Here is a 27,721-nt window from a genome sequence, read left to right as displayed (position 1 = left end):
CACAAAACATTTTTTGAAATGAATAATTAAATGAATGTGCCTTTTTTTTTTTTGCTTTAGAGACTGCATTTATTCATTTACTTTTTTCTTTTTTTTATTACACTTTAAGTTTTAGGGTACCTGTGCACAACGTGCAGTTTTGTTACATATGTATACATGTGCCATGTTGGTGTGCTGCACCCATTAACTCATCATTTAACATTAGGTATATCTCCTACTAATGCTATCCTTCCCCCCTCCCCCCACTCCACAACAGGCCCCAGTGTGTGATGTTCCCCTTCCTGTGTCCATGTGTTCTCATTGTTCAATTCCCACCTATGAGTGAGAACATGCAGTGTTTGGTTTTTTGTCCTTGTGATAGTTTGCTGAGAATGATTGTTTCCAGCTTCATCCATGTCCCTACAAAGGACATGAACTCATCCTTTTTTATGGCTGCATAGTATTCCGTGGTGTATATGTGCCACATTTTCTTAATCCAGTCTATCATTGTTGGACATTTGGGTTGGTTCCAAGTCTTTGCTATTGTGAATAGTGCCACAATAAACATACATGTGCATGTGTCTATAGCAGCATGTTTTATAATCCTTTGGGTATATACCCAGTAATGGGATGGCTGGGTCAAATGGCATTTCTAGTTCTAGATCCCTGAGGAATCACCACACTGACTTCCACAATGGTTGAACTAGTTTACAGTCCCACCAACAGTATAAAAGTGTTCCTTTTTCTCCACATCCTCTCCAGCACCTGTTGTTTCCTGACTTTTTAATGATCGCCAATGAATGTGCCTTTTAAAAATAGAAATTATTGAGATTTTACCAATTCAGCTGAATTGAAAAAGTCAGTCTGAAATTTGAGTCTGCTTAGTATATTTCAAATTAACTTGGTTTTGTTCTAGATGTTTTTGTTAAAAAAAAGAACAAGACTCTTAATTGGTTGAGGAATTTTGACTGGATCAAATTGCACATTTTAAAAGTAGTATTTTACTGTATAACCATAATGTATTCATGTGTTTTTATCTTTTCCTATATTATAAAATAAATGAATAAAATCTCTAATGCCACCTTGCCTTCCTAGTGATAAATGAACTGAAATTTCTGAGCTTCAGGACTAATGTTTGTAGGGCTAATTTTCAGTCATCTATATGATTAATTGCGTTTTTTTTTTTGTGACAAAATTTTGTTTCAGAATCCACATCCTTATTTCCTAGTCTCCATTTAAAGATATGATTTATATCACTTAAACCAATTCCACTTGGGCTGGTGCTATTTAGGTTGGGAGGGAAGTTTGCACCTTGAAAGTAGCTTACTTTTCATATCTTAGTAGAAGGATGTAGAACAAAGTCAGCATTTCATGATTTTGTAACCCACCATCCTAATAGGGAACTGTGAAAAAAAACATACAAAAAGAGATACAAAATATCTTTACCCAGGATCAGGGCCTAAAATAGTCTCTTTGTAGACTCTAAATTATATCGTTGGCTCCAGGATGGCTCTGATTGGTAGTTCAGGTCAGTTTATTAAAAATTGGTAAAGTAGGGGATCTTAAATGTTTTCTATTTTAACTTGAAACCTATAAATATATGTTTATTTCTCAGTCTTTCATCATAATAACCTTTGCTCAGAATCTCAGGAAGCTACTCATTCTTTTGAAAACGTAGTTTTTATGTGCATCACAGATTCTTGGACTCATTGAGACTAAAGGGTGAATTTTATAGACATAGACGTTCAATTTAAAATATTTTAATTCAGAAACTCTAAGATAGTGAGATATGGCTTTTAAAGCGTTTCATGATGGAACAGCCAGCACTTACTCCTTTTTTCAAGGATTGGGTTAGAATGTGAAGAAAAATGTTGATCTTCTAAGGCAACTTTTGGAGTATAGAGGATGATCAAAGTAAATTTTACCAGAATTTTGAATACAGTAGCACTTGTTAGTCAATTCAGAAGTGATCATGGAAAACCATGGTTATTCTTCTTATTGGCATTGGTAGAAAAATATGATGAAGAAATCGGAAATTTAAGATTCAGTCTGTTCCCAGTAGAGGTTGAAAATAGGAACTCATGTATTCAAATAAAATTAAAAATAAGGTTGAAAATATTTAACTATATGTTAATACCAGAACAGGTACTCTAAGTATTTGTCTGTTTAACTATCTTGAGATTATTTTATATTATAATCTTACATATAATCTATGTGATTATATCATCAAAAAGACCATTGAAGCCCGCATTAGGTACTTGTGAAATAAGATTTTTAATTAGTTATTGTAATTACTACGTTTTTCTGCTGTTTGCAGCGTTTATTGAGTTCGAGTTTAATGAATGGTCAGCCTCTGCCTAGAGAGTCAGGTCTATTATTTATTAGGTTGAAATAAACAAATATCTATTATTTAAAGGTTGAAATACTTTGAGTATTTCTTTCCCTCAAAGAATTCTTGGTGTTTTTCTCTGTGTTCTCTATTTGTACTTATCTTCAATCTGGAACAGCTGGTTGAGTATCTGGCTACTATTCCTCAACACCCCCAGCCCACTGTTTGTAGGCTGGCCCAATTCCAGGCCATCATCTTTAGTGTTCTTCAGTAGGACTCATAGATAGCATATACAAAACTCAGGAAGCCAGATGTAATAGCTGTGGTCCAAATTTCAGAAAGTTTGTAAAGTAATGTTCTTTAACGTTTAATTTAGTCTGGAGTTTGGTGTCATATTAATACCCAGTAACTTCTTGATTTGATTCTCTAAGATTAATCGTTTTGCCATTGCACAAAATGATGCCCATTTTTCTTCTCATGAAAGTCTTAGGTTGTAAGATTTCTCTTGTATAAGCTGATGTGGGGCAACCAGTGTTTTGAGGATTGACTTTTATTATTCTATCAATGTATGAAAGTGTCTATGATTAATTTCATGTCATCTCAAGTATAACGTGTCAAGAGCACAATTATTTTACAAACAAGAGACTTATTAGACCAAGGAATTTTTTTTTATGTTGTTTAAGCTTTTATGATTACAAAAAAAAGAAAATCAGGCTGGGTGCAGTGGCTCACACTTGTAATCCCGGCACTTTGGGAGGCCGAGGCAGGTAGATCATGAGGTCAGGAATTCAAGACCAGCCTGATCAACATGGTGAAACCCCATCTCTACTAAAAATACAAAAAAAAAAAAAAAAAAAGAAAGTGGGGCATGGTGGCGTGTGCCTATAATCCCACTTACTCAGGAGGCTGAGGCAGGAGAATCACTAGAACCCACGAGGAGGAGGTTGCAGTGAGCCGAGATCGTGCCACTGCACTCCAGGCTGGGCGACAGAGCAAGACTACATCTCAAAAGAAAAAAAAGAAAAGAAAAAAAGAAAATCAGTCTACTATGCCTCCTTTTGGCAAAAGAGAATTTATTGGAGTGAGGCACATAGATTGGAAGCAGAAAGCGAAGGAACAGAGACTGGCTGTTTTTTTGTGCCTCTGCTATTCTCTTTTAGCTAGTCCGTCTTTTCTATATTCCTCTGTCTAAAATCTGGAAAGACCTCTGATTGACCTACTAGGAAGCATCAATGTACATCATGCCAAGCCAGCTAATACATGGCTACCCTAATTGCAGATGGGTTGCCTCTTAGTTGAGTGCCTACCTCTGCTCTAGTCCACAGCCATTCCTGCACAAAGAATAACAGCAATGCTATGGGGACCATGAGTGGGTCAATTTAAATACAAGGGAACATTAGATGGCAGCCATGGTAATGTGCATAGTAGATCTTCCCTGAAACCTTTGCATTCTTCCCCCCTCAGGCTTCCCTTCCCTCCCCCCCCCCCGCCCCGCAGTAAAGCTTCTGAATCATCCTTGCTCATTGCTTTCATTTTCTAACTTCCCATTCGTTTGTCAATTTATTTTGTATAGTCCCTGCCACCACCATTACCCTAAATCTGTTATCTCAGCTGTCCTCAAGATTTCATAGTTGCCCATTTCAGTTAGGCACATTTTAGACTCTTCATTATTTAACATTATTGACCTTTTTTTTTTTTTTCTTGAAACTTTATCCTCCCTTATTTTTAACACATCACTTTCTTCTGGATTTCTTATCTCTTTGGTCATTCATTCTTAATCTCCTTTGCCAGCTCACATCATACATGCCAATATTTCCCACAGTTCTGTCCTTATATTATCAGATGTGTCCAATCTTTTGGCTTCCCTGGGCCACATTGGAAGAATTGTCTTGTGTCACACATAAAATACACTAACACAAACTATGGCTGATGAGCTAAAAATTAAAAAAAAAATCACAAAAAAAGTATAATGTTTTAAGAAAGTTTATGAATTTGTGTTGGACCGCATTCAAAGCCATCCTGGGCTGCATGCACCCTGGGGGCTGTGGGTTGGACAAGCTTGTTATAGGTTTTCTGTTGCTATATTACAATAACCCTGTTATAAAAATTCATTATTTCGTCATGCGAAGCATACTTTTGCCTAGTGAGCATTGGTTCCTTTTGTAGTTACAAATCATGTTGATAAAAGCCAGTCTAGAATTTTCTTCAAAGATGCCTTCTTCTATACAGTGAGGTGTCAAAATATGCCTATTCTTCTGAAATTTGAAGAAAGCATTTTACATTGTTTATTTCATTTACTTTATAATTTATGGGAGGGTTTGTTCGTTCTCATTATGCTTCAGACTTACACCTGAAATAGCTGTTAACAATTTGGTCATTTCTTGGCCCAGGCTGTCATTCCTCTTCATTCCCTATTATTGCTATCTCTATTCAAATTTCATTTCTTCCAGTAGGCCTGGTTAAGCTTTCAGTATTTCTGCCCTTTATTCTATTCCCTAGACTGCTACCATAGTGATTTTTTTTCTAAAATACAGATATGATCATGTCATTTCTTGCTTAGAAGTCCTCAATGATTTTTCTCTATCTCTGTTCAGGATAGAATCTATACTGTATAGGCTGAAGGCCTCATAATATGGCCACTGCCTACCTTCCCAGTCATATCTTGCTGGACAATTCTCCCTTTCTGATTCTATATTCCAACTACACTGCTCCCTAAATCCTACTGTTGCTTAGTCGTAGATAACATTCATGACAGTTGTCAATGAAAAAATGCCCTCTATGTGTTAAATTATTGTAGATATTTACAGCTAAGTTAACAAAGGTCTCTTGCTGAGGGACCATTTATTATACAAGCACGGCTAACCTTATTTTAGAAATTGGTTACTTTCTTATAACTGTCAAATTTGTGTGTCCAATTTGGCATTTGTTCGCACTATTATTAAGATTTTCTGACAGAACAAAATATACAAATAAGCAAACTTAGCCCCAGTCATTAATAAAATTCTTATTTAAGCATCCTAATACATATAATAAGGAATGATTTACTTTTTCAAATATGTAACCTGTTTATATTTCATTTTCCTAATCAACACACTAGTTTTGTGTACTTGGACAAATTGCTTTAATTTACCAATATTATGCAAATTACGTAATTTACTGACTATTTTATGGAAAGGGATTGTGTATCACTGTCTTACCTCTCTTTTCAATTTTCTCTCTTTGAGACTGTAAATCCACTAGACATTAGAACTGATAGTTGTTGAATAACTGTTAATTGAATTCTTAATTTGTATTATTTGGAGATCCCGCAAGTGAACTCAGCAATATTCTTCGAGACCTCTTTTATTAAGAAGAGGTGAAGGAAGGGGGAAGAAAAGAAAATGTTAGTCTTTCCTAGATGGCTTAGGACATCAGAAGTTTCCCTAAAGTACACTTAGTTGTTCTGCTTATGTAGTATTCTCTGGTTAGGTGAATTGCTCCTAAAGCGATTAAATTTAACTCAACATACATCTATAAAAGTAGAGATTACATCAGCCACAAAGGGTTGTTGTGAAAATAGGCTGATGTGTTCAACACACGTACTGTCGCATGCTAAGCCCTTAATTAGTGACAGTTGCTATAGTGAGAGACTGTAATATAAGTGTTAAGAATACAGATTTCATGGTCATTCAAACTGGAGTTTGAACCCTGGCTTCCCATTTATCAGCTCTGTGAACATGGGCATGGAAATTCAACTTCCCCATCTGTAAAATGGGGTGTAAATACATATAGGAATGTTATAGTGTATTAAAGTGGGTACTGTAGTAGTAGGTATATAACAAGTACTCAACAAATGACTTGTTTCCTAACACAGAAATATTAACCCAGACATTACTGAGCTGAAATCTGGCCAAGAATCAAGGACCAAGCAAAAACAAATTACAGTAAAATCTATGAACAGCCAAAAATGTCACACCAAAAAAATGCATATGTGTTTTTACTTTACTCATGGAAGTGTCCCTCAGGTTCCCATTTAGTGTCCATTACATCTCCGTTGCTTGTTAGGTCACTTTAGGTGAGTCTCAGACAGTTCCACTTTCCTTTCTGTGAAATGAAGGAGTTAACTGATTTCTAAAAGTCTCTTAATTCCAGAGACTTTTTAGTTCTATGTGTATAGTGTCTGAAATTTATTTGCTTTGGGGTCTTTTATATTAATTTCTTTAAAAAGTAAATTTAAAGTATAGCACCTATGCACAAAATTCACTGTATGACAAGCTCTGTGATGAACTTCTAGTCCAGCATGAAGGGCCAACATTAGAATGATTATAATTTTAGTGGAACAATGTAAATAAATTACAAGAATAAATAAGAATGATTGGTTTTATAGAAATGGTGAACACTGGAAAAAGCTTCAGAAACAAGTTATGGTGGGCTATTCTGCAGTTACAAATTAGCCCCAAGTTTCAGTGTTTGAAAACTATTAAGGTTTGTTATTGCTAATGGTATAGTCTAACATTGGTCAGGATTGGCTCTGTTTCACATAGTCACTCACTCAAGAACCCAAGCTAACAGATGGTCTAACATGTCAACTCAGCCTGGATGGTTGCCACAGTCGAGGAAAAGAGAGAAGAGCTAGAGTTTTTCCCCAGTCTTAAATGCATTGGTACTTTCTGACTCAGAAATGACGGACATCATTTCCACTTGTGGCCTGTTAGAATGAATCAGATGGCTCTACCTAACTGTAAGAGAATGGGGAATTTAGTGAGCATAAATGCTTCTGCTATATTATATGAGTGAATTCTGAAAAGGTAAATGGCAATCAGTCTGGTGAATTAAGAAGGAGGAGATGAAAAAGAAACTCTTCCTCTACTGTGAAAGTGAAGACGTTACCTTTAGAATTAAAATGTAGATGTTAAAGAAGTTAACTACTGTATTCTCTTAAGCATCTGGAAATTGGAACATAGTATAAAAAGATCCCAGAGAGCTGAGAATAAGCCCTGAAGCAGCTCTATAGTTTAATCTTGCACTTCAAAGTATGTGTAAAGATTTTTTGTATAATTACAAAATACTGATTAAATAAGTACTATGAATTTTATAGAGTTGTTATTTTGTGAAGGATGTGATAATGGATAGATTCCATGTTTTAGAAGATTGCTATTACGTATGCCTAAGGATCCCAAGTGCTTAGCACTACTTCTAAAAAAAAAAATCCTGGTATGCCTAATCACAGTGCTTAGAAAAAAATAAACTCTAAAGGGTTATCTTTTTACCTGAACTTGTAAAGTTGCATCAAATGAGAGGATAGCCTTCAGTGAATCAGCCTGTAAGGTATCACATGCATGCTGTTTATTAAAAATAATATTTATGGGGGTCACAAAAATAGTATTATTTAAATACACAGTTAAAATAGTAGTTAACATTAATGGAGGGTGTATAATGTGCAAGGAACAATGCTAATTATGTGCATTATCTCTGTTAAATCTTACAATAACTCTATAAGATAGGTACTGTTGTTATTCCCATTTCCAAACTTCTCAATTTGTAAGCAGATAGATAATAAGGCTGTTTTATATGTGAGACAGTTAAGTCCTAGAAAAGGTAAGTCAAATTTATATACGTTTTTATGTATTATCTACTCGTCATCAAATTAAAATCTCTTATAAATGTTTGTGATTTTTGCAATAAAATAATTTATAGGTAGTAAGAAGTATACTGCAATGTTAACTTTTCTGTTTTTAGGGTTTGGACAGAGGAGCCAAAGGCCAAATTTCCACTTTCAGCAGTTTTATTTCAACTGTTAGCCCGAAGAAAGAAGCCACTGAAAACAGAAGTTCACCTGCACACCTTGTTTTCCCTAACATCAAGAATGGTAAATAATTTTTAAATATATTTTGGCTAAAAGTATATTATTAAATTATTTAAAAAGTAGACATTAGTTATTCAGCATTGTTCTGATAGGTCTAGTTAATACAACAAAAAGAAGCTGTATACGTATTTACCAGAAGCAGCAACATCTTTATTTTTAGGTGAATGTTACCTAGAGTAAGAGAATGAAATACAAAACTCGTGAATAATGAGTAAATTTGATTAGAGAGGCGGCTACATTATAAATAAAATAATATACGTATATATTTTCTATATTATATAAATGTATGTATACAAATATGTAATGATATCCCATATTTGAGCAATAATCAATTAGAAGACTTTATGGAAAATATATGAAATACATAAAAATAAACCTAAAAGGAAATGTGTAAAATCTATTTGGAGAAAGCTATAAAAGTGTTATCTAAAAACCAAAAGGTAGTTTGAATGGAAAAGCTTATAGATATTATAAAGATATAACATAGGTAAAAAGAGAAATGGAAAAAATGTACATTATTTATAGTAGTGATATTGGAAGCAATCTATATTAGTTAACTAAATTATGTTAATCTATACTGCAAATACTATGCTTCTATTAAGAAGAATATGATATGTATGTAAAGTGACTAGGAGAAATGCCCACAATACATTGTAAAATGAAAAAAGTAAGTTACATCATTATAGGTGGAATATGAATCCAACGTTTTTAAGTGCAGGGAAACCTTTTGTGCTTTGAGCATAGAAGGGTGCTCACCAGTCTGTTAATGGTTTCCTCGGGGAGGTAGAATTGTGTATATATTATTGTTTCTTATGTAACTCTATATTGTTTTATCATGGGAAATGTACATTACTTAAGTACTTCTAAGTGCCCCTCACCTTGTAACAAGACAAAACAAACCTTCAAAGGTTTAAATGCCCCTCACACCCTAACCAAACAAAACAAACCTAGAAATATTTAAGTACATAGTTTCTGGTAAATCACCCATGTCCATAAGCTGCATGTGGTATAAATTATTCCTGCACAGAGATTTTCTGTTTGACACTCTAAGCCAGTGCTAGACCTATTCTACATTCTTATAGGTTAGTATTTATACTGCCTCATTTTTGAACATTTGCTTTTGGTAACTTCTTTCTTTTATTTGCATACACACACACACACACACACACACACACACACACACACACCTCCGTCACGCCAATATTCAATATTGCCCTAAGGAGGCACCTTTGAGTTCACACTCTGATTTCTATCTACTCCATTATTTCTATACTAATATCTTGATCTCTGAGGTCATTTTGCCAACTCGTATGCCAACAAGTTTTTGAGTGACCATATTGACTCTCAATATGGTCCACTTATTTGAGCTTCCATCAATGTCTGCTTCCCTCTCATCTGTGCCAGTCTTGTGGAATCTGGACTTAACCCAACTTGAACTTGGGGTATTTGCATAAATGACTCTGACTCTAGATGAGTAGACCTTTTAGCAGACTTCCTTTATCTTATTAGAACTCCTGGTACTGAATTTTCCTAGCTGTTCTATCTGGATGCCACCTGAATTCAGGTGTGGCATGGAGTTTATTTGTTAGGAGCACTGCAGAAGTAATTCTTTTATTGACTAGAAAGTTAGACTACATCTTCCAAATGTAAGCATGTTTATAGTTCCTTAATGTTTTGGGAAGCCTCTCTTACTTGCCAATAAGATTGTTTTTTCAAAGATGCCTCATTCTTGGCAGTTATTATAATTTTCCTCCCTCTTCTCTGGTAGCAGGACCTATGCTGGGTATTCTCTAGCAGCTTGTTTCCCCGTCTGATCTTCAAGTGATATTAGGGAAACTGCAAAAACCTAGCGTGGGTTCACCTAACAGCTGAGGAATGCCTTTCCTCCCTGTGGATCACATGACTAGGTATGCCTGTCAAATTGGCTGTCCTTTTAAAAATATGTGAGAAGTGTAGGAGTTTTACCTACTGTAACAGCTGCTAGTGAAGATATCTCTACAGAGAAACAACCGGGATGATAAATGATACAGGAGAGGAGGTTAGCACTACATCCTCCCTTACTCTCTTGTGTCTTGCTTTCTAAAGTTATGATGTCCCTTTCACACTTACTTGAAATATTTTTAAGTAGCATAGAATACCTTTAAAAGAAATGAAGCAATTCTTCCCCAAACTTTTAAAAAATATCTTTCCAGCCTAGGTAGTTCAGAAAAGAGTAGCTATGAACTCTGACATTTACCTTGAGAGCAAGCTCATAGCCAGCTCAGCCCATTTCATGAGTTTAGTAGAACCTTGATATGACATAATGAATTCTGTAGTTTTTACACACCCTGAAGAAAAGCGTACTGTGATCTTTGTCACTCTGAAATAGCCAGGGAAAAACAAGTGGTCTTCAGCTGAAATCGCAATTGGATCTGTGTGTGAGTCCTGTGATCTTCACAGGTCAAGTACTTCAGAGTTTCACATATTCTCTAAGAGCAACTTGAGGGGCAGATGTTAGAAGAAACCTAGCACAGGCCTTGCTCTTTGTGGAAAGCAAAGGACTTGCCACATAAGGATTCCTACCTTAGAAGAAGTATTTTCAAGGCCCAAATAACTCCATCTACAGGTTTCCTTAAAGAATGAACTGATTTTAGACTAAATCTCTAAGATCTTTCCCTAGGTCAGAGTGGGTAACTTGGATTTGACTTTTCTTAACTGTTCCTATGGGAAGAGTTATTTTTTCTTTTTTATATTAAAGATAACTTTTTATTGAATAGATAACACATCTATGTGTTTCAAAAATCAAAACTATAAAAATAAATATGTTTCAGACATCTCACTTTCACTCTCTTTTCTGTTGTCTCTTGTATTCTTTCCTGTAGTTTTTTAGGCAAACGCAAGCAAATATAAATAAATATTCTCATTTTCCACCTTTGGTGGGTAACTATGTATGCATTGTCTAGAACCTTGCTTTTTGTCCGGTTCATGTATTCTAGATATCTTTCTGTATCAGTACATAGAAAACTTCTTTATTATTTTTTACAAATATATTCCATTGTATTCGATGTACATTTGTATTGGAGTAAGTAAACTGGATTTATTTACTCAGATCCCTATTAAAATAAATGATTTGTGTTCATTATTTTGTTATTGCAGACAATGCCACAATGAATGACTCTGTACATATGTCGCTTTGTTCATCTGCAGGTATATCTATAGGATATTTCTAGATGTGGGGTTGTTGAGCCCAGGAGTAAATGCATGCACAGTCTCCTTGAGTTTGAATCCATCTGTTTGTTTCCAGGACCTAGCATTCATGGTACATGTAGTCTATACTTAGTTAATAATTTACTGAATGAGGTAATGAATGGGAGGCACTTTTTCTGGATTTCTGGCATGTTTACCCTGTTGGAATGTCAAACCATCTCAAGGCTGTAATAAATTCTGTAAGATATGTCCAGATTAAGACATCTGTTTCACTAAAGATAACTTTATAGAGAAGGGACTTTTGAATATTTCTATAACTAGGCTCATAAAAGAACATTTCTCCCTTGCTTTTATTACAGTTTTACAAACACACATCATTGAACTTAGTAAAAAGTACATCTCTAAAATCTAATGAACGTATTTGCTTTATTTGGCTCTGATGTCTAAAGTCCTGTGAGTCAGACTTTTTTTTCCTGTCTTTCTTCCTTTCTTTCTCCCACCTTCAATTTTATTTTTTGCCAAATGTTCAGAAAAGTCATCCTATAGACAGTGATGTAAAAACCACTTGTTATGACTAATCCATTCTGGTCTTTCCTTGTTTCAGCTGCCTGCCACTACTGAAGCAGTCATAAGCAGTACCTAAGTACTAAACTGATACAGGGATCCTTCAACTTGTAGCTTATTTATTATTACCTGGCTGGTACTCACACGTTGTCAGTTAAGAACTGAGTCTTTGACTCAGCTACTACCTGTAACCACCAGTGTGGCCTTAAACAGATAACTTAGCCCTCTTGTTTTTTATTTTGTCAAAACATTTATAGAATGAGGAAATTGGGCATGTTGAGTCATAAAGTGTCATTTTACACCTAAGTTGTTATTATTTAAATGGTTAATTTTCCACTATATTGATTTTGCTTGATGCTTGTTGAATTTTTTTTGTCTTCTTTTTTTGGGACGTCTTGTAGTTTAATGGCTCCTACACCCATGTGAAGTTAGTTTTCCATTTTATTATTTGTTTTTATACATAGTATAAGGTTTGACATTGTTCGACAGTGGGAATAACATGAGTTTTGTAGCTTCTCAGGCTGGGTTTGAATTCTGGCTCCGTAACATACAAACTGTACAATCCTAGACAATTTATTTAACCTCTCTGTGCTTATTTTCTCATCTGTAAAACTGGGTAATAAAGAAGCTACCTTATGAAGTTGTAAAGATATGGATGAAAGCATTTAAAAAGTATTTAATTCTATATCTTAGGAAGTTCAGTACATGTTATGACAATGTATGTAGATGAGCAGTTTAGTTGTGGAGGAAGGTATTATCATGGGGCAGAAACATTTCTCTTAGCAACTGATGGCACACATTTTAAAAATCCAAAATTTGTTATACATGCAGAAGACTATAATCAACATTTCTATACATTTTAATAATAAAATTAAAACCCAAGAACTCAGCACTCAAGAGCGCTACTGACACTATAAAAGCCCCAGGGAACCCACCCCAATCACATTGCCCTACCCTTCTGTCCAGAGGTTAACTATTGTTCCCTTTTTTATAGTTCCCTCTGTATGAATGAGTCCTGAGAAACAAATGACACCTCTTGGGACATGTGGCAGAGCTGCAGTTGAGACTATTAGATGTCTGTCAGAAAGACCCCTCCAACTGTCAAGAGTACTATAGGTTCAATCTGTGAGGTGACTGAGTGTCCTCAGCTGAGTCAGCAGAGAAAGAGGAGAGCAGGGACTTCATGACCCCGCTGGTAAGCTAGGAATAAGCAGTAGGCTCACCTGTACATTCTGTCTTCAGTTTAAAAAGAGTACAAAGGCACTCAGGGTCTTGGTGATGACAAGTATCAACACTGCAAAATTTCAGGCCACTCAGTTCCAGTCTGTATGGAGTGCAGCTCCCACCTCAGGTCGCCGTGACTTCTGTTCCTTTGAATCAGATGTCTCTCTACCTCTCTGTCTCTGTCTCTCTGGAAGCTTGTTGAGCCATCTCTTATCTTGGAAGTTTTGAAATTGCACAGTGTTGTGCCTTGGTGTGGGTTTGTATTCATCCCTTGTGCTACATACTTGGTCTAGCAGCTTCATGTTCTTAAATTCCAGAAAATTTTTTTGAATTATTTTGTTGATGATTTTCTCTCCTCTGTTTTTTCTATCCTTTCTTTCTGGATCTCCTGTTATTCAAAAGCCAGACTTTCTGGACTCCTAATTTTCATTTTTACTTGCATTTCTCTTTTCTTTTGCTTTATGATTTAGGGAGTATTCTCAAAACTCTTCTATTGAGTATCTTACTTCTGCTATTATGCCTTTAATTGTGAAGAATTTTTTCCCTTCTGAACATTTCTTTTTTATAGTACCCTTTTATTTCATAGTTGTACTTTTATTCCTCTGAGAAAGCTAGTGATAAGTTTAAAATTTTTTTTCTTCTCCTCCCTGCATGGTGTCTGATTCTTCCACATTGCCTTTGTCTGTTTGTTTTGGTCTCTGTCCCCCATATTGGAGGCTGTCATCAGAAGTTTGGTAGTCTTTGATTTTCTGCTCATGGTTAATGAGGGAACCAAGATGGATGATTGGAAGCTGAGGCATAAATAAGATTTGTTGACCATAAGCTTTATTATGAGGCGATTTGGGTAGCCTGTTGATTGAGGAACCCTGATGTCCGTATCTTTAGTTATTTCTTCTTAGCCTAATCAGATTCCCCACGAAAGTGTCTTCCAGTCTTCTGTCTGAGGGAGGGGCAGGGTAAGCTGTTTGTGGGGAGAAGGAGATTGGGAGTCGCTCTTGATTGGTCAATCACTTAGTATTCAGTAAGTAGTTGTTTACTGCCACTATGTCTTGGTATAGTTTTTATAAGCTCATCTGTGTCTGGCATTCCCTAGTCCAAAGCACCTCTTTTTTACCCTCTCCAAATAATAGGAATTTCTAGACTTCTGCTTAAGTAGGGATGGAGGAGGGATAGTCATGTAGTGGCAAGGAAGAGATCTAGGGAGGTTTTTATTCAGTTTTTACCATAGTTCTTATTTTTGCCTTCCCCCTTATATTCCCAGTTCGTGATTCTGTGCCCTTTAAGAATTCTGCAATATAAATCAGTTACTTTGTGATTTCCTTATTGGGGCTTGGTATTTAGCTGTCTCAGGTCTACTAAACCAATTTTCACTGACATCTCTGCTTCCTAGTTTTTTACCTTTGAGGGTATGGCTATTTCACCTGTTCTGTTTGTCCTTATAGACTTATATCTTTAAAACAACAACAGAATCTTTTACTGTAGTTAAAGTGGAATTTAGGGAGGAATTAAAATATGCTCAATCTGACATCTTAACCCGAAAAACTTCCATTTGTTTCTTTAACAGATAAGGAGTATGAGATTCTGAGAGATTACGTGATTTCTGTTTATACATGTTCCAGTATCTGTTGAATATGTAATAATAAACCTCCCCTAAACTTAGTGGCTTAAAATACCAGCAATGTTTATTTTATTCACAAATACGTAATTTGTGTGGGGATCAGTGGGGACAGCTCATCTTGGTTCTCTTGAGCATTAGCTGAGGGGGCTTGAATACTGGAGCTGGAATCACCTGAAGGCTTGGTCACTCCCATGCCTGATGATTGATGCTGGTTGTAGGCTTGGACCTTAGATGAAACACCTACATATGGCCTTTTTCAGGTGGCTCTTGGCATCCTCACAGCATGGTGATGGAATTCCAAAGACAAACATTTCGAAAGAGAGAGCCAAGCACAAATGTTACTGCCTTTTAATAACCTACTCATGCAGCTTCACTTCTTCCACTTTTGTTGATTAGCAAGGAGTCATTAAGGCTGGCTTATATTCAAAGGGAGGAGAATTAGACTCCATCCTTTGTTGGGGGGAGTATAAAATAATTTATAGACATAATGTAGATCCAGAAAAAGAAGACAAGTTTGGTTGGATGGTTATTCTTTTTTTGTTTGTTTGTTTTTGGTTTTTTTGTTGTTGTTGTTTTCAGATACTTTCTTATACCGTGTTTAAGGTAGAAATTCATAATTAAAAATCAGTTTTTTATAATAGATGACATATACATTGTAAGTTTCCGTACTCCCTGAATTTCTCTATTACAGGCCGTTATCTAGGTCACACTATTAGAGAATTTTTAAACTTTTTGGTCGGCTTATGAGTCTTTTCCATTTTGTTCTTGAATAATTATAGAGATGAAAGTGATCTAAGAAATGATATAAACTAGTGGTTTTTAAACTTATTTGTTCTTGTTTTTGATTGTGATAAAACACTTTTTTTAAAAAAACAATTTATTAGAACATAATTATATTAAGCAGAGTTGCTGTGAGTAAACCTGTTCATTCAGCACCATTCCCCTGAGGTAGACCTTGAAGTTCTTTTTTGAAACCTTAGGAACAACTGACTTAAGCCATCTTCTTTTTTTTTTTTTTTCTTTAAGTTCTGGGATACATGTGCAGAACGTGCAAGTTTGTTTCGTAGGTATACATGTGCCATGGTGGTTTCCTGCACCCATCAACCCATCATCTACATTACGTATTTCTCCTAATGCTATCCCTTCCCTAGTCCCCCACTCACTGACAGGTCCTGGTGTGTGATGTTCCCCTTCCTGTGCCCATGTTTTCTCGTTGTTCAACTCCCACTTATGAGTGAGAACATGCAGTGTTTGGTTTTCTATTCCTGTGTTAGTTTGCTGAGAATGATGGTTTCCAGCTTCATCCATGTCCCTGCAAAGGACGTGAACTCATCCTTCTTTATGGCTGCATAGTATTCCATGGTGTATATGTGCCATATTTTCTTTATCCAGTCCATCATTGATGGGCATTTGGGTTGGTTCCCAGTCTTTGCTATTGCAAACAGTGCTGTAATAAACATATGTGTGCATGTGTCTTTATAGTAGAATGATTTATCTTCCTTTGGGTATATACCCAGTAACAGGATTGCTGGGTCAAATGGTATTTCTGGTTCTATATCCTTGAGGAATCGCCACACTGTCTTCCACAATGGTTGAACTAATTTACACTCCCACCAACAGTATAAAAGCATTCCTGTTTCTCCACATCCTCTCCAGCAGTTGTTGTTTCCTGACTTTTTACTGATCGCCATTCTAACTGGCATTAGATGGTATCTCATTGTGGTTTTGATTTGCATTTCTCTAATGACCAGTGATGATGAGCTTTTTTTCATATGTTTGTTGGCTACATAAATGTCTTCTTTTGAGAAGTGTCTGTTCATATTCTTTGCCCACTTTTTGATGGGGTAGGTTGATTTTTCTTGCAAATTTGTTTAAGTTCCTTGTAGATTTTGGATATTAGCCCTTTGTCAGATGGATAGATGGCAAACATTTTCTCCAGTCTGTAGGTTGCCCGTTGACTCTGATGATAGTTTCTTTTGCTGTGCAGGAGCTGTTTAGTTTAATTAGATGCCATTTGTCAATTTTGGCTTTTGTTACCATTGCTTTTGATGTTTTAGTCATGAAGTCTTTGCCCACACCTATGTCCTGAGTGGTATTGCCTAGGTTTTCTTCTAGGGTTTTTATGGTTTTAGGTTTTATGTTTAAGTTATAATTGTCCCTCCCTCCCCCCTCCACCCCACAAATCCCCGGGGATATTCCCTTCTGTGTCCATGATTCTCATTGTTCAACATGCAGTGTTTGGTTTTTTGTCCTTGCGATAGTTTACTGAGAATGATGTTTTCCAGTTTCATCCATGGCCCTACAAAGGACATGAACTCATCATTTTTTATGGCTGCATAGTATTCCATGGTGTATATGTGCCACATTTTCTTAATCCAGTCTATCGTTGTTGGACATGTGGGTTGGTTCCAACTCTTTGCTATTGTGAATAGTGCTGCAATAAACATACGTGTGCATGTGTCTTTATAGCAGCATGATTTATAGTCCTTTGGGTATATACCCAGTAATGGGATGGCTGGGTCAAATGGTATTTCTAGTTCGAGATCCCTGAGGAATCGCCACACTGACTTCCACAATGGTTGAACTAGCTTACAGTCCCACCAACAGTGTAAAAGTGTTCCTATTTCTCCACATCCTCTCCAGCACCTGTTGTTTCCTGACTTTTTAATGATGGCCATTCTAACTGGTGTGAGATGGTATCTCATTGTGGTTTTGATTTGCATTTCTCTGATGGCCAGTGATGATGAGCATTTCTTCATGTGTTTTTTGGCTGCATAAATGTCTTCTTTTGAGAAGTGTCTGTTCATATCCTTTGGCCACTTTTTGATGGGGTTGTTTTTTTGTTGTAAATTTGTTTGAGTTCATTATAGATTCTGGATATTAGCCCTTTGTCAGATGAGTAGGTTGCAAAAATTTTCTCCCATTCTGTAGGTTGCCTGTTCATTCTGATGGTAGTTTCTTTTGCTGTGCAGAAGCTCTTTAGTTTAATTATATCCCATTTGTCAATTTTGGCTTTTGTTGCCATTGCTTTTGGTGTGTTAGACATGGAGTCCTTGCCCACGCCTATGTCCTGAATGGTATTGCCTAGGTTTTCTTGTAGGATTTTAATGGTTTTAGGTCTAACATTTAAGTCTTTAATCCATCTTGAATTAATTTTTGTATAAGGTGTAAAGAAGGGATCCAGTTTCAGCTTTCTACATATGGCTAGCCAGTTTTCCCAGCACCATTTATTAAATAGGGAATCCTTTCCCCATTTCTTGTTTTTGTCAGGTTTGTCAAAGATCAGACAGTTGTAGATATGTGGCGTCATTTCTGAGGACTCTGTTCTGTTTCATTGATCTACACCAAAAGCAACGGCAACGAAAGCCAAAATTGACAAATGGGATCTAATTAAACTAAAGAGCTTCTGCACAGCAAAAGAAACTACCATCAGAGTGAACCGGAAACCTACAGAATGGGAGAAAATTTTTGCAACCTACTCATCTGACAAAGGGCTAATATCCAGAATCTATAATGAACTCAAACAAATTTACAAGAAAAAAACAAACAACCCCATCAAAAAGTGGGCAAAGGACATGAACAGACACTTCTCAAAAGAAGACATTTATGCAGCCAAAAAACACATGAAAAAATGCTCATCATCACTGGCCATCAGAGAAATGCAAATCAAAACCACAGTGAGATACCATCTCACACCAGTTAGAATGGCCATCATTAAAAAGTCAGGAAACAACAGGTGCTGGAGAGGATGTGGAGAAATAGGAACACTTTTACACGGTTGGTGGGACCGTAAACTAGTTCAACCACTGTGGAAGTCAGTGTGGCGATTCCTCAGGGATCTAGAACTAGAAATACCATTTGACCCAGCCATCCCATTACTGGGTATATACCCAAAGGACTATAAATCATGCTGCTATAAAGACACATGCACACATATGTTTATTGCAGCACTATTCACAATAGCAAAGAGTTGGAACCAACCCACATGTCCAACAACGATAGACTGGATTAAGAAAATGTGGCACATATACACCATGGAATACTATGCAGCCATAAAAAAGGATGAGTTCATGTCCTTTGTAGGGCCATGGATGAAACTGGAAAACATCATTCTCAGTAAACTATCGCAAGGACAAAAAACCAAACACTGTATGTTCTCACTCATAGGTGGGAACTGAACAATGAGAACTCATGGACACAGGAAGGGGAACATCACACTCCGGGTACTGTTGTGGGGTGGGGAGAGGGGGGAGGAACAGCATTAGGAGATATACCTAATGCTAAATGATGGGTTAATCGGTGCAGCAAAACAACATGGCACACGGATACATATGTAACAAACCTGCACATTGTGCACATGTACCCTAAAACCTAAAGTATAATAATAAAAAATAAAAAAATAAAAAAAAAAAGAAAGTGGGTGCAGACTGTGGGGGGCAAGCCGAAGCAGGGTGAGGCATCGCCACATTCGGGAAGCACAAGGCATCAGAGAACTCCCTCCCCTAGCCAAGGAAAGGCATGAGACACTGTGCCCTGAGGAATGGTGCACTCTGGCCCAGATACTACACTTTTTCCATGGTCTTCACAACCTACAGGCAAGGAGATTCTCTTTGGTGCCTATGCCACCAGGGCCCTGGGATTCAAGCACAAAACTGAGTGGCCATTTGAGCAGACACCGAACTTGCTGCAGGAATTTTTTTTTTATACCCCAGTGGCGCCTAGAACACCAGCGACACAGAACCATTCACTCCCCTGGAAAGGGGGCTGAAGCCAGGGAGCCAAGTGGTCTAGCTCAGCAGATCCCACCCATACAGAGCCCAACAAGCTAAGATCCAATGGCTTGAAATTCTCGCTGCCAGCACAGCAGTCTGAAGACGACCTGAGACATTCGTGCTTAGTGGGGAGAGGGCTGTCTGCCATTATTGAGTCTTGAGTAGGCAGTTTTCCCCTCACAGTGTAAACAAAGCCTCTGGGAAGTTAAAACTAGGCAGAGCCAACCTCAGCTCAGCAAAGCCACTGTAGCCAAACTGCCTCTCTAGATTCCCCACCTCTGGGAAAGAAAGGAAGCAGCCCCAATCAGGGGCTTATACATCAAACTCCCAACTCCCTGGGACAGAGCATCCGGGGAAAGAGGTGGCTGTGGGCACAGCTGCAGCAGACTTAAACATTCCTGCCTACCAGATCTGAGGAGAGGGGCAAATCTCCCAGCACAGCGCTCAAGCTCTGCCAAGGGACAGTCTACCTCCTCAAGTGGGTCCCTGAACCCCGTGCCTCCTGACTGGGAGATACCTCCCAGCAGGGGTTGACCAACACCACATACAGGAGAGCTCCAGCTGGCATCTGGCAGGTGCCCCTCTGGGACAAAGCTTCCAGAGGAAGGAACAGGCCACAACCTTTGCTGTTCTGCAGCCTCTGCTGTGCCATACCCAGGCAAAAAGGGTCTGGAGTAGACCTCCAGCAAACTCCAGCAGACCTGCAGCAGAGGGGCCTGACTATTAGAAGGAAAACTAACAAACAGAAAGGAATAGCATTGACATCAACAAAAAGGATGTCCACACAAAAACCCCATCTGAAGGTCACCAGCATCAAAGACCAAACATAGATAAATCCACGAAGATGAAGAAAAACCAGCGCAAAAAGGCTGAAAATTCCAAAAACCAGAACGCCTCTTCCCCTCCAAAGGATCACAACTGCTCACCAGGAAAGGAACCAAACTGGATGGAGAATGAGTTTGACGAATTGACAGAAGTAGGCTTCAGAAGGTGGGTAATAAGAAACTCTTCCAAGCTAAAGGAGCATGTTCTAACCCAATGCAAGGAAGCTGAGAACCTTGATAAAAGGCTAGAGGAATTGCTAACCAAAATAACGAGTTTAGAGAAGAACATAAATGACCTGATGGACCTGAAAAACAGCATGAGAACTTCATGAAGCATACACAAGTATCAATAGCTGAACTGATCAAGCAGAAGAAAGGATATCAGAGATTGAAGATCAACATAATGAAATAAAGTGTGAAGACAAGATTAGAGAAAAAAGAATGAAAAGGAATGAACAAAGCCTCCAAGAAATGTGGGACTATGTGAAGAGACCAAACCTACGTGTTTTGGTGTATCCGAAAGTGACAGGGAGAAGGGAACCAAGTTGGAAAACACCCTTCAGGATATTATCCAGGAGAACTTCCGCAAACCTAAGCAAGACAGGCCAACATTCAAATTCAGGAAATACAGAGAACACCACAAAGATACTCCTTGAGAAGAGCAACCCCAAGACACATAATTGTCAGGTTCACCAAGGTTGAAATGAAGCAAAAAATGTTAAGGGCAGCCAGAGAGAAAGGTCAGTTTACCCCAAAGGGAAGCCCATCAGACTAACAGCATATCTCTCTGCAGAAACCCTACAAGCCGGAAGAGAGTGGGGGCCAGTATTCAACATTCTTAAAGAAAAGAATTTTCAACTCAGAATTTCATATCCAGCCAAACTAAGCTTCCTAAGCGAAGGACAAATAAAATCCTTTACAGACAAGCAAATGCTGAGAGATTCTGTCACCACCAGGCCTGCCTTACAAGAGCTCCTGAAGGAAGCACTAATTATGGAAAGGAAAACTGGTACCAGCCACTGCAAAAACATACCAAATTGTAAAGACCATTGACACTATGAAGAAACTGCATCAACCAATGGGCAAAATAAACAGCTAGCATCATAATGACAGGATCAAATTCACACATAACATTAACCTTAAATGTAAATGGGCTAAATGCCCCAATTGAAAGACACAGACTAGCAAATTGGATGGAGTCAAGACCCATCGGTGTGTTGTATTCAGGAGACTCATCTCATGTGCAAAGACACACATAGGCTAAAATAAAGGGATGGAGGAATATTTCCCACGCAAATGGAAAGCAAAAAAAAAAAAGCAAGGGTTGCAATCCTAGTCTCTGATGAAACAGACTTTAAACCAACAAAGATCCAAAAAGACAAAGAAGGGCATTACATAATGGTAAAGGGATCAATGCAACAAGAAGAACTAACTATCCTAAATATAATGCACCCAATACAGGAGTACCCAGATTCATAAAGCAATTCTTAGAGACCTACAAAGAGACTTAGACTCCCACACAATAATAATGGGAGACTTTAACATCACACTGTCAATATTAGATCAACGAGGCAGAAAATTAACAAAGATATTCAGGACTTGAACTCAACTCTGGACCAAGCAGACCTAATAGACATCTACAGAACTCTCCGCCCCAAATCAAAAGAACATAAATTCTTCTCAGCACCACATTGCACTTATTCTAAAATTGACCACATAATTGGAAGTAAAACACTCCTCAGCAAATGCAATACAATGGAAATCATAATAAACAGTCTCTCAGACCACAGTGCAATCAAATTAGAACTCAGGATTCAGAAACTCGCACAACTACATGGAAACTGAACAACCTGCTCCTGAATGACTGCTGGGTACCTAATGAAATTAAGGCAGAAATAAATAAGTTATTTGAAACCAATGAAACAAAGACACAACGTACCAGAATCTCTGGGACACAGCTAAAGTGTTTAGAGGGAAATTTATAGCACCAAATGCCCACAGAAGAAAGTGGGAAAGATCTAAGATCAACACCCTAACATCATAATTAAAAGAATAGAGAAACGAGCAAACACATTCAAAAGCTAACAGAACACAAGAAATAACCAAGATCAGAGCAAAACTGAAGGAGATGGAGACACGAAAAACCCTTCAAAGAAATCAATGAGTCCAGGAGCTGGTTTTTTGTAAAGGTTAACAAACTAGATAGACCACTAGCTAGACTAATAAGGAAGAAAAGAGAGAAGAATCAAATAGACACAATAAAAAACGATAAAGGGGATATCACCACTGATCCCACAGAAATACAAGCTACCATAAGAGAATACTATAAACACCTCTACACAAATAAACTAGAAAATCTAGAAGAAATGGAGAAATTCCTGGACACATACACACTCCCAAGACTAAACCAGGAAGAATTCGAATCTCTGAATAGACCAATAACAAGTTCTGAAATGGAGGCAGTATTTAATAGCCTACCAACCAAGAAATGCCCAGGACCAGACAGATTCACAGATGAATTTTGCCAGAGGTACAAAGAGGAGCTGTTACCATTCCTTCTGAAACTATTCTAAACAATAGAAAAAGAGGAACTCCTCCCTAACTCACTTTATGAGGTCAGTATCATCCTGATACGAAAACCTGGCAGAGACACAACAAAAAAAGAAAATTTCAGGCCAATATCCCTGATGAACATGGGTGTGAAAATCCTCAATAAAATACTGGCAAACCAAATGTAGCAGCACATCAAAAAGCTCATCTACCACATCGAAAAACTTATCCACCACGATCAAGTTGGCCTCATCCCTGGAATGCAAGGCTGGTTCAACGTACACAAATCAGTAAACGTAATCCATTTAAACAGAACCAATGACAAAAAACACTTAATTACCTCAGTAGATGTATAAAAGGCCTTGATAAAATTCAACACTTTTTTATACTAAAATCTCTCAATAAATTAGGTATTGATGGAGTGTTTCTCAAAATAATAAGAGCTATTTATGACAAACCCACAGTCAATATCATACTGAAGGGGTAAAAACTGGAAGCATTCTCTTTAAGAACTGACACAAGACAAGGATGCCCTCTCTTACTACTCCTATTCAACATATTATTGGAAATTTTGGCCAGGGCAATCAGGCAAGAGAGAGAAATAAAGGACATTTAAATAGGAAGAGAGGAAGTCAAATCATGTTTGCAGATTACAAGATTGTATATTTAGAAAACTCCATCCTCTCAGCCAGAAATCTCCTTAAGCTAATAAACAACTTCAGCAAAGTCTCAGGATACAAAATCAATGTGCAAAAATCACAAGCATTCCTATACACAAATAATAGACAGAGACCCAAATCATGAGTGACCCCCATTCACATTTGCTGCAAAGATAATAAAATGCCTAGCAATACAACTTACAAAGGATGTGAAGGACCTCTTCAAGGAGAACTACAAATCACTGCTCAAGGAAATAAGAGAGAACACAAACAAATGGAAAAACATTCCGTGCTTGTGGATAGGAAGAATCAATATCATGAAAATGGCCATACTGCCCAAAGTAATTTATAGATTCAGTGCTATCCCCATCAAGCTACCATTGACTTTCTTCACAGAATTAGAAAAAACTACATTTCATATGGAACCAAAAAAGAACCCATATAGTCAAGACAGTCCTAAGCAAAAAGATCAAAGCTGGAGGCATCATTCTACCTCACTTCAAACTTCAAGGCTACGGTAACCAGAACAGCATGGTACTGGTACCAAAACAGATATATAAACCAATGGAACAGAATAGAGACCTCAGAAATAATGCCACACATCTACAGTAATCTGATCTTTGACAAACCTGATAAAAACAAGCAATGGGGAAAGGATTCCCTATTTAATAAATGGTGTTGGGGAAACTGGCTAGTCATATGCAGAAAACTGAAACTGGACCCCTTCCTTACACCTCATACAAAAATTAACTCAAGATGGATTAAAAACTTAAATGGAAAACCTAATACCATGAAAACTTTAGAAGAAAACCTAGGCAATACCATTCAGGACATAGGTGTAGGCAAAGACTTCATGACTAAAACACCAAAAGCAATGGCAACAAAAGCCAGAATTGACAAATGGCATCTAATTAAACTAAAGAGGTTCTAAACAGTAAAAGAAACTATCATCAGAGTGAAGAGGCAATCTACAGAATGAGAGAAAATGTTTGCAATCTATCCATCTGACAAAGGGCTAATTTCCAGAATCTACAAGGAAGTTATACAGATTTACAAGAAACCCCATCGAAAAGTGGGCAAAGGATATGAACAGACACTTCTCAAAAGAAGACATTTATGCAGCCAACAAACACATGAGAAAAAGCTGATCATCACTGGTCATTAGGAAAATGCAAATCAAAATCACAATGAGAAAGCATCTCATGCCAGTTAGAATGGTGATCAGTGAAAAGTCAGGAAATAGATGCTGGAGAGGTTGCGGAGAAATAGGAATGCTTTTACACTGTTGATGGGAGTGTAAATTAGTTCAACAATTGTGGAAGATGGTGTGGTGATTCCTCAAGAATCTAGAACCAGAAATACCATTTAACCTAGGAATCCCATTACTGGGTTTTATCCCTTTACCACCCAAAGGAAGATAAATCGTTCTGCTATAAAGACACATGCACACGTATGTTTATGACAGCACTGTTCACAGTAGCAAAGACTGGGAACCAACCCAAATGCCCATCAATGATAGACTGGATAAAGAAAGTGTGGCACATATGCACCATGTAATACTATGCAGCCATAAAGAAGCATGAGTTCATGTCCTTTGCAGGGATATGGACGAAGCTGGAAAGCATTATTCTCAGCAAACTGTCACAGGAACAGAAAACTGAACACCACATGTTCTCACTCATAAGTGGGAGCTGAACAATGAGAACACAGGTACACAGGGAGGGGAACATCACACACTGGGACCTGTCAGTGGATTGGGGCTAGGGGAGGGATAGCATTAGGAGAAATACTTAATGTAGATGACGGGTTGATGGGTGCAGGAAACCACCATGGCATATGTATACCTATGTAACAAACCTGCACGTTCTCCACATGTATTCCAGAACTTAAAGTATAATAATAAAAAAAAGATACAAATTCTTGTGCCGCACTCCAGACCTACTGAATCACAAAGTTTGAGGAGGGCCCAGTAGTCCATGTTTTAACAAGCTTTCCAGGTTATTCTGATTTACAGTAAAGTTTGGAAACCATTGCTGTTGTATAAAAAAAATAGCATGTTTATACTATCTTCTAATATGGAAGTTTAAACTCCCACACTAATGAAATTGATCTTTGCTTATTAAAGTTGATGGTAGAGCCAAGGATAGATGCTTGAATAGGAGGGTAGGTAAAGAAGGAAGACCTTATTAGCTATGTTACTTCTGTGACTATTGATATGCCTGTGTTTACATAGTTGAAACTATATCCTGATTACAGTAGAATTAAATTCTATATGTGTATATTTCATTATTGTAGATCTTAAAATCTATAAGATATTAATCATTCTGTTGTTTTAGAAGTATTAATACTTGAGAAAATACAACAATCAAAGTAAAAAGCTTTGTAGATGGGCTCAACAACAGAATGGAGGGGATAGGAATCAATGAACTGGAAGACAGAACAATAGAAATTATCCAGTCTTAACAACAGAAAATAGACTGAAAAATCAACAGAATCTCAGGGACCTCAGATACTATAACAAAAGGTGTTACAGTCCTATTATCAGAGTCCCAGAAGGAGAGGAAAAGACAGTAGGGCTGAAAAAGTAACCAAGTAATGACCGAAAATTTTCTACATTTGGTGAAAGACATAAACCTGCAGATTCAAGAAGCTAAACAAACCTCATTCAGAAGAAATCCACAGCAAGAAACATCATAATTAAACTTGTCAAAACTGAAGACCAACAAAAATATCTTGAAAGCAGCCAGGAAAAAATGACATATTAAAGAAAATGCTGTAGTTTGAGTATTTATTTCCACCAAAATTCATGTTGAAATATAATCCCCAGTGTAGCAATATTGAGAGGTGGGACCTTTAAGAGGTAATTGAGTCATGAGAGCTCTGCTCTTATGAATAGATTAATTCATTCATGGGCTAATGGATTCATGGGTTATCATGGGAATAGGACTGGTGGCTTTATAAGAAGAGGAGGAGATATTTGAGCTAGCATACTCAGCCCCCTCACCATGTGATGCCCTGCACCCCCTCAGGACTCTGCAGAGTCCCTGTTAGCAAGAAGGCCTTCACCAGATGCAGCACCTCAAAAAAAAAAGGCATTGAAATAACAGATTTCTCATCAGCAACCATGGAGGCCACCAGAAGGATATGCCACTAAATTTTTCAAATGCTAAAAGGACTGTCAATGCAGAATCCTATACCTGATGAAAATATTTTTCAGGAATGGAGGGAAGGGAAATCAAGACATTTTCAGATGAAGAAAAACTAAGAATTTGTTGCCACTACATTTACTCTAAAAGAATAAAGGAGTTCTCTAAACAGAAAGGAAACAAAAGAAGGAAACTTGAGATGTGAGGAAAGGGGAAAGAAGGTGATAAACAAAAGTATGGATAAATACAATAGACTTTTCTTCTCCTCTTATGTTTTCTAAATTATATTTGGTAGTTGAAGCAAAAATTATAACACCAGTGTGGTTCTAAATGTATGTAAAGGAAATACTTAAGAAAATTATGGCTGGGTGCAGTGACTCACACCGGTAATCCCAGTGTTTTGGGAGGCCAAGACAGGAGGATGGCCTGAGGCCAAGAGTTTGAGACCAGCTTGGAGAACATAGCGAGACTTTGTCTCCATAAAAAATTTAAAAATTAGTCAGGCTTTTGATGCATGCCTGTAGTCCTAGCTACTCAGGAGGCTGACATGGGAAAATCACTTGAGGCCAGATGTTTAAGGCTGCAGTTAGCTATGGTCACACCACCACACCCCATCCTGAGTGAAAGAGCAAGACCCTGTCACACACACAAAAAGAAAATTATAAACAGGGGAAGGTAAAGGAGGTAGGATTTCTGCACTTCATTCCAACTGGTTAAATGACGATATGAGTAGCATGTGATAAATTAGTATATGTAATGTAATATCTAGAGAAACCTCTCAGAAACACTATATATAAATCAAAAGAGAATTCTAAAACATGTTTAACCTACAGAAAGGCAGGAAAAATAACAGAAATGATAAGCAGAGAGAACAAACAGAAAATAAAATCACAGACTTAAGCTCTACCTTATTAAAAATTACATTAAATGTAAATAGTCTAAATAAAAGATGTCAGAGTAAACAAAAAACATGACCCAACTGTTTTCTATTTATAAGAAATTCGCTTCAAATATAACAGTATAAG

The 27,721-nt window shown here is 37.3% G+C and overlaps 1 protein-coding gene across 2 annotated transcripts in view; it reads left to right on the top strand.

Annotated features, from left to right (window-relative positions):
- HECTD2 (HECT domain E3 ubiquitin protein ligase 2) overlaps window positions 1–27,721 on the top strand; it is a 97,712-nt gene that overhangs the window by 6,998 nt on the left and 62,993 nt on the right. For both annotated transcript variants that reach the window (XM_032136947.2, XM_032136942.2), the window contains exon 2: window positions 8,027–8,156. In XM_032136947.2, the coding sequence (XP_031992838.1) occupies window positions 8,027–8,156 (130 nt within the window). The remainder of the gene's footprint in view (window positions 1–8,026; window positions 8,157–27,721) is intronic.

The sequence above is a fragment of the Hylobates moloch genome, unplaced genomic scaffold (genome assembly GCF_009828535.3).
Source record: "Hylobates moloch isolate HMO894 unplaced genomic scaffold, HMol_V3 SCAFFOLD_3, whole genome shotgun sequence".
NCBI classification, from domain to species: domain Eukaryota; kingdom Metazoa; phylum Chordata; class Mammalia; order Primates; family Hylobatidae; genus Hylobates; species Hylobates moloch.
Note: the sequence above shows the minus strand (reverse complement) of the source record. Positions and strands in the feature narration are given on the sequence as shown.